This window comes from Elephas maximus, chromosome 7, assembly GCF_024166365.1.
Source record: "Elephas maximus indicus isolate mEleMax1 chromosome 7, mEleMax1 primary haplotype, whole genome shotgun sequence".
Lineage (NCBI taxonomy): Eukaryota > Metazoa > Chordata > Mammalia > Proboscidea > Elephantidae > Elephas > Elephas maximus.
This window is the reverse complement of record NC_064825.1, coordinates 125,410,424-125,418,824: the sequence shown is the minus strand read 5'-3', so window position 1 is coordinate 125,418,824 and position 8,401 is coordinate 125,410,424. Positions and strand designations below refer to the sequence as shown.

At 43.5% G+C, this 8,401-nt stretch overlaps 1 protein-coding gene across 1 annotated transcript; it reads left to right on the top strand.

The window, feature by feature from the left end:
- The first annotated feature begins 545 nt into the window (after positions 1-545).
- On the top strand, positions 546-7,536 carry LOC126080669 (secretoglobin family 1D member 2-like). Its single transcript, XM_049891849.1, has 3 exons — positions 546-600; positions 2,757-2,944; positions 7,387-7,536. The coding sequence occupies exons 1-3, from the start codon at positions 546-548 to the stop codon at positions 7,534-7,536; spliced, it is 393 nt and encodes a 130-aa protein (XP_049747806.1).
- Positions 7,537-8,401: the final 865 nt, after the last annotated feature.

The following is an 8,401-nucleotide window of genomic DNA, read 5'->3' as shown; positions in this document are numbered from 1 at the left end:
ATATGAAACATGTCTGGTCAGGTTTTCAGACACTTACTGGAAGTCTGCAAAGTGGGGTCTCTTATAAAAAAGGTCCCACAAAATGGGGTTGCTCTCCCATAACCAAGGTGCAGCTTCCTAACATCCCCACCCACCACATTCTACTTTCCTGATTTCAGGGTGCACCTGTGCTTCTGCGCTGACACAAAGTACAAAGAGATAATCAGAAGGCTCAGAGGCAAACCTAGGAATGGAACCATTTCCTGAGGGACCTCAATGCTCAACTGGAGGCACAAAGCCGATTTCAAATGGGTGTGCGCTCCTTGACAGTACCCTGGGGGAAGGAGGAGGAAAAGCCTAGACCATGACAGTGATGTATAATATTAGCCCTCAGTGAGGATGGCGGGGCTGGAAGCCAGGCCTTGTGACCTGCCACCTGTCTGTAGGGGCAGGACCAGCCAGGCTCACTGGGTACAAATAGCCCTGAGCTCCACAGGCTCCTGAGGTGGAGCTCTACATCGTTCGTCCTTTGTTGAAACTGAAAGCACAAAGCTAAAGAAGCCAGCATGCATCTGCCCATCTCTCTCTTGCCGGTCACTCTGGCCCTTTGCTGCTACGAGGGTGAGTATCATTTCCAAACAGTTCTAGCACCAGTCCCCTGGTAAGTACCCTTCCCTGAGATCTAAGTAAATTTATTTGGGGTCTGGGGAACAGATTTAAACAGAAATCATTTCCTTGAACTAGCCCCCAAAAAAAGCCCAGGTCTCATTTTATAAATAGCCCAACACCTAGGACCTTTTAGAGGAAAATCATCACAGGAAAATTTTAGGAAATTCTTCCACATGAAGCCTCATTCCTTGACTTTAATCTGTGTCTAGGAAGCAGCATGAAGGAATGAAGTTGTCTGGGATTGAGTCATGGATTTTCCACTTACCAGCAGTTTGACCTGAGGCAAGATGCATAACCTTCTCGGCCTCCTCTCTGTCACAGGTTTTGACTCTACCACAAAGAGTTTCTGAGAATGGAATGAGAAGCATTTAAAGAGTCTAGCTGTAGATACCAAGCAGATATGTAATAGTTATCAGAGCTTCTCCTGCCCTGAGGATTTTAAGGAGCCAGACGAACCTACAGGTTCTTAACTATTCTATTCAAAGACTTATAAAACGATACAGCTGGAAGGGTCTTTGGAGAGCTTCTAGTTCAAGAAAAGCAAGTGTTCTCTGAATAAAAAACCTTCAAGTAACAATCCTTCAAAGCAGGACTCAATGTAGTTACAAGTTTTTGAGAAGTACTACTAGTAATATTAGTAGAACTAGGACAATTATTACTGCCAAGATTTTTACTTTTCTAGAATTAATTCTAGCCATTCATTCAACAAATATTTTTGCCTGCTTTCCACATCGTTGGTGTCGATCCAAGTTTCTTTGAGTCTATCACTTTAAATCTTACTTTCTAAACCTCCTCCTCTTTCCTTTGTTATGACTAATCTTTCTCTTTCCAAATTCTTCACCTAGTTTAACTTAGTCTGCCCAGGGGTCATATGGGAGCCCAGAAGGACACTTGCAGGGTGGCATGGTGATTTCATCAGACTTGGGGGGATGGAGAATCCAAACTTAGAGAAGTTGTTACTCCAGGTCTCACCACAATGCCCAGTGAGGGCAAGAATAAGCCACCCAGTTCCCACCTCTCACATTATCTAAGGGATTCTATATAATCAGTGCAGATTTAAAAAAAAGAAATAAAGATCAATTAAAATTTTGTGTATAAACTTCAGATGCATCAAACTGATTAGCAATTTTTTAGCTCTGTCTTCATTCAGTGGCAGAATCCTAATTCCTGCCACATAGTCTCAAAATACCACCTTTCAACATTTTAATAATTTCAGGTTTCTTCTCTCTTTTTCTCTCTAGATTCCAAATTATTCCAACATTAACTCACTGCTTCTTACATAGCTCCCTCTTCTGGTAAAATTTTGACATTACCATTCACTTGAAAATTTGATCGCTTAAAATTGATTTCTCAGTAATATCCAAGACAAACAAGGTGTTACTTCCTTCGCACACATAACTTAAATCTTTCAAATCTAACCAATCAAAGCAGTTGCCATCGAGTCAATTCCAGCTCATGGCGACCCCATGTGTGTCACAGTAGAACTGTGCTCCATAGAGTTTTCAAGGGCTGAGTTTTTGGAAGTAATGTTCCAAGCCTTTCTTCCGAGGCGCCCCTAGATTGATTTGAACCTCTAATCTTTCAGTTAGCACCCAGGGACTGCTTTTTACACATCTAGGCAAAGCAAATTGCAGGAAATCTGAGAAGTCTTGGAAAGTAGTAGAGTGTTCTTAGAAAAAGAAAGGAAAAACAAAAAGAAACAACCTCTCCTCCCACACTGTGATTAAAACTAAAACTCACTGCCCTCGAGTCGACTCCAACTCATAGCGACCCTATAGGACAGAGTAGAACTGCCCCATAGAGTTCCCAAGGAGCACCTGGTGGATTCGAACTGCCGACCTTTTGGTTAGCGGCCATAGCACTTAACCACTATGCCACCAGGGTTTCTACACTGTGATTAGGCATCAGAAAACCTGATTTCCTGTCACATCTCTGCTACTTTGTGTGATCTTGAGCAAGTCACAACCTGTAGGGTCTTTTTCATCTGCACAGTTTCGCTTTTGGATCATAAACTCCCTGTGGTTTCTGTCTGGTTCTGATTTTTAGGAAACCATTGGACAAATTTGCCTTCCTTACACAAACTGTTTTTTTTTTTTTTTCTATTCCAGCTAACGCCCTGGTTTGTCCATCTGTGGTGGCCGAATCAACAACCTTCTTAGTTGGTAATCCATATGACTTCAAGTTACTACTTGAATCATATGACCCACCTTCAGAAGTTGTTCAGGCTAAGCTGGAATTGAAGAAATGCACAGATGAGATGTCCTTAGAAAGCAGACAACTTATTGTGAATACATTGGTAATTTCTTTTATTGTTATGCACAGAGGCTTCTGATCGTCTTATCATGGAGCAATGAGGTTAGCTTGTTGCTCTGTGGTGTGCACAGGAGGTGGAGGCACCTGCCTCACTTCTTGATAGGTGACCCACAGCTACGCTAATACCTGATGAAATAAACTAAAGCTCCACAGAGCATCTGGGAAATATCCCTACTTCTCAGGTCACTTCTCTGGAAGCCATGTTTCCCATAGTGTCCTGAAGAGAAGAACTACCAGGGCCCCACACAGGGGTGCTGAAAGGCCAAAGCACTGCTGCCCACCTGCATGGGAGCATTCCTGAAAGGGAGCCCATCACCCATGGGGACACCTTCACTGTGAACATCTCATAGTGGGTGCTGGGAGTGTTAAACGGGGAGGATAGATGGGAGCAAGGAGAATTACAGTCTGCTTGTCAGAGCTGAGAGGTGGTTGTCTGGATTTGTCTGCCAGTTCTGCAGAACTAAGAGCCCACTGCTTGTCCTTCCACCCCACTTTTCCATTGCATCCCTTCAACTCTCTCCGTCATCAAGTTCAGTGGGCATGGACCCTCCCTGCTTTCTCTATGCAGCTCCTGTGAAGCTGAAACATGTGAATTTTGTCTTTATCGAGAAATTAGATGTTTTAAAGGGTCTTTCAGTCAAGCAGTTTGTAATCGGCTGCTAACCTAAAGGTTGGAGGTTTGAATCGATCCAGAAGTTCCACAGAATATACCTGGCAATCTGCTTCAGTAAATGATTACAGCCAAGATAACCCTCATGGAACAGTTCTACTCTGTCACACACGAGTCAAGGGTGACTTGATGACAACAATAACCTCTGGGTGTAGGCAATGAGGTACAGCTCCAAATGCCCATAGGAGCTGTATTGTAAGTGCTGAGAAGCATATCTGTACTGGGGCAGAATACTAGGTTGTGAGGCTGGGTATATTCTGAAAGCAGCCCTTCCCAAAGTCCTCTCCCACCTGCCCCAGGTATGTCATCCAATGGGCCCCCATTGGAGAAGAAATTGGAGACCCTGGCTAGGAACATCACAGAAAAGAATTTCTGAGCTACCCAACTCCTCCTTCATCCCTGAGAAACCTGAGCCACACTCTTGGTTTTCTTCAGGGTTTGTTTTCCTGACACTGGAAAAGGTTCTTCCCTAACTTGCACTGTTTGTGGTAATTGGACAACCAGGTCTACACCCTGTTTCCCATGAACACTGGTGTCTGTCATGAGCAGTTTCAAAATGCCTTTTTTTGGCAGAAATGCCACTGACATCTGATGGTGAGTGTTAGTCTATTTTTCCTTGACATCTAACATCAACATGACTGACCTCAACTTGTTTTTTTTTTTTTTTTTTTTTTTGCCTATTTCAGGAGAAGATAATGATGAAATGTGATCTGTAGATGGAAAAAAAGAAAATATCCAATACTTCCTCCCTCCTTCCACGGTTACTCTATCTTCACTGGAAAATGTAAAGGTTTCAACGTCTTGCTTCAGTAAATTTCTTGCGGTGCAATTCTCCACGTGTGTTGTTATTATTCAACAGTCTCACCCTTCAGTTGGGGTTGGTTTTAATCATGAAATGGCTGTTTGGGTGTTGGGCTTCCAGGGATCATGACATGATTACCTTTTGGGGGGCTATTCCTTTGCCTAATATAGCTCCTCTCCTGCCTCACACGTAATAATCCACTCAGATCTGCCCCCTCCATTGACTCAGCATTACTTCTGTGAATCCCCTCTTCTCCATCTTCACAGCCATCATGACAGTCCAGGCCTTATTCTTCTTGGCTCAGGCCTAAGTGTACACACACACACACACACACACACACCCCTATGTATCACATCCCATCAGTTATCCTTTCTTTACCTTTCTGTGATGCAGTATGTATTTTAGAGTTGTTGTGAGACTATCCAATATTAGGTCATATCCAAGAATGGAGAGTAATAACGTAGTAGTCTCAGTACAAGTAGCTACAAGGCAAAGGAACAACACCCAAAATTAGGATAGTCAGCTTATAATTCTATATGGTTATTACTCTATATAGAGTCAACTATCGTTCAGGCATGAAGACAAAATATAGGTATTTTCAGACATGCAAATGTTCAAGCATTTTATCTCCAATGGATCTTTTCTGAGAAAAGTGCTTCTGCATATACTCCACCAAAAAGAGTGAGAAGAATAAGAAAGAGAAAGGCACGGAATTCAATATGGGATTTAACATATGAGTTACTAGATGTCTGAGATGAATGAATCAATAGATAAGTGTATTAAATATATAGTTAGAACTATGTAAGCTGAATAATTCTTTATTGTAGGGGGCTGTCCTGTGCATTGTAGGATGTTTAATAGCTTCCTTGCACACTACCCTCTTGATATAAGTAGCAACCCCACATCCAGTAGTGACAAAAAAATTTTTTTTTCTAGACACTGAAAAATGTTCCCAGGGGTTGTTGTTGTTGTTAGTTGCCATCAAATCAAGTCTGACTCATGCTGAACTCATGTTTGCAGGGTAGAACTGCTCCAATAGGGCTTTCATGGCTGTGACCTTTTGGAAGCAGATCTCTATGCCAGTCTTCCGAGACAACTCTGCGTAGGTTTGAACCACCAACCTTTTGGCTAGTAGTGGAGTGCTTAAATGTTTGCACCACTAGGGGTAGAGGAAAACAAAAAAGCTCCCACTTAATATAACTACTACTCTTGCAGTGAGGAATACTTTATATAATTTTTCCCATATGTCCCTTCTGATGTCGGAAGGATCTTGGCCAAAAGCAGTCACTACCACAAAGATCAGCTTGTGTTGTAACAGCTATGGAAAGCTTTTGACTATTCAGATTATAACAAATTACGGATAACATTACAAATAATTGGATTTCCAGAACACTTAATTGTGCTCATGCAGAACCTATACCTAGATCAGGAGGCAGTCATTTGAATAGAACAAGAGGATACTGCCTTGTTTAAAATTGGAAAAGTCGTGTGACTTAGTGGTATCCTTTCATCTTACTTATTCAATTTGTATGCTGAACAAATAATCAGAGAGGCTGGACTATCTGAAGAAGAACATGGCATCAAGATTGGAAGAAGACTCATTAACAACCTGTGATATGAAGATAAAACAACCTTGTTAGCAAAAAATGTAGACAAGTTGAAGAAGCATTTACTGATGAAGGTCAAAGACTACATCCTTCAACATGGGTTACACATGAACATAAAGAAAAGAAAAAAATAGAGGAGGGGGCTCCAGGGTAGCAGAATAGTCAGACACTTCCTGTCATTCCTCTCACAACAAAGACCTGAAAAAAACAAGTTAATTGGATATATATGACAATCTAGGAACCCTAAGCATCGAAGACAAAGCTTAAGACTCGGACTGAGCAAAAGGTGGAAGGAATGACAATTCAAAAACACCAAAAACAGAAAATGACAGATCACTGGATTGCTGACAATCTGCTAACTGAAACTTCATAGTGTGGACATATCTAGGCAAACAGCAGCATCCTAAGCCAAAATGCACCCCATCTGGTGCAGCTAAGCAGCATTGGCTCTGCCTGCACCTCCAGAACCAAACTGGAGTGACACCAGACCTGTGAAAGGTTAAGTGCAGGCTCCCAACCCAACACGCATGTTATAACCCTATACCAACGAGCGCTCCATGGGCCAAGAAGCACTCCCTCCCTCTCCTCTATCTCCTTACCTACTCCAATGCTAGTCCAGTGGCATACAACACTATCATGTCCCCTAAGATGGCCCTGGTCTGGAGGCACCCGCCCCTTCACGCAGCCATGGACACAGGGGTATCACAGTCCTGCAGTGACCTCCACTCCCTCTGATCACCAGCACCAGTGCCTTGCTTGCCTACTGGGCACAACAGCCACACATTGGCATAAGGCAGGCAGAGATCCCAGCTGAAGCCCATTTCACTGGCAGAGACCAGGCCAAGCGGGACCTGCAGATCTGTGACATTCAACACTGCATCACCCTCCAAGCCAGCAGCTTCAGGATTGGCCTGAGGCACATGCCCCTTAGCCCAGCCACTGCCTTAGGTGGTCCATGGACGTGCAGTGCCCTTCACCCCCTGCAATCACCTGTACCAGTGCTGTGCTGGCTGACCCAGAATGGCATACCCTCATTAGGACAAAGTGGGTGGGGTTCCTAGCTGAAGTCCATTTTCACCTGCAACAGCCAAGTCAGAGATGTAGGCCTGGGGCATTTGACAGTGTTCTTCCCCCTAAAAAGTGACCTCAACTGCCCACACTGGGAGCTTGACATTAGTGGTACAATCCACCCCATGCAGCTGCCCGTGATGGGGGTCTGAGGACTAGTGGTGTTGCCCAGTACCTCTAGTCGATGGCACTGGGCACCCAAGGACTGGCTGCACTACCTCTCTCACTGTGTGTTCTAGCAGACAGGGGCATGCCTCCATCCTGGTATCTGAGGGCAGCTGACAGCCTCCTTCATTGCCGAGTACTTCTTCCCCAACTGCAACCAGAGACCTGTTGCTCCAAACACCACCACGCATCTCTTCCTGCCAAAGACTGTAGATGAGAGTCTTCGCAGCACAAAATTGGTGACTGACAACTTGGGCACCTGAGCCTCAACCAACCAAGCAAGTGGTTGAACACCTAACCCAATGACCAGGGAGAACACCCCTGCTCCCATGGTGAGGTGATCAGCAGGACAGATTTATCACTTCATAAAAAACTCAACCTACATCCTCAGCAGCCCCACAAAAGCAGTGGAAAGACTCCTGGGCTCACACACCTAGTAGCTGCTCATACCTCCTGGAGAAAAGAGGTGAGATTTTCAAATTGACCGGATTAATTACCAAAGTAGCACACATGCCCAGCCCACTTGGATACATCAAAACAAAACAAAAATTCAGAATGCAATAAATAAATAAATACAATAACTAACTTCTTAATGCTTTAGAGACAACACTCCATATCAAGTCACATAAAGAAGCAGGACAAGATGGTTACAGCAAGTGGCCAAAATAAAGAATCAGAAAACTTTCTGGAGGGAGATAAGGCAATGGAACTACCTGATACAGAATTCAGAAGACTAATATACAGAGCTCTCCAAGAGATCAAGAAGAGATTAGGGAAAACACAGACCAAACCAAGGAACACACAGACAAAGCAATAGAAGAATTCAGGAAAACAATCCAAGAACAAAACAACAGAATAAATAGGCTACTGGAAATCATACAAATGCAGAAACTACAAATAAAATATATTAACAATAAAATTCTGAATCAGACAACTCAATAGAAGGTCACAGGAGCACAAATGAGACAATGGAAGTCAGGAAGTCAGAGTTTCCAAAGGGTGCCTGGTGGATTCAAACCGCCAACCCTTTGGTTAGCAGCCATAGCACTTAACCACTACACCACCAGGGTTTTCCCACAAGGAATAGAAGGTTTTTATTGTTCCTATCATTGCACACTACTGTTGTGG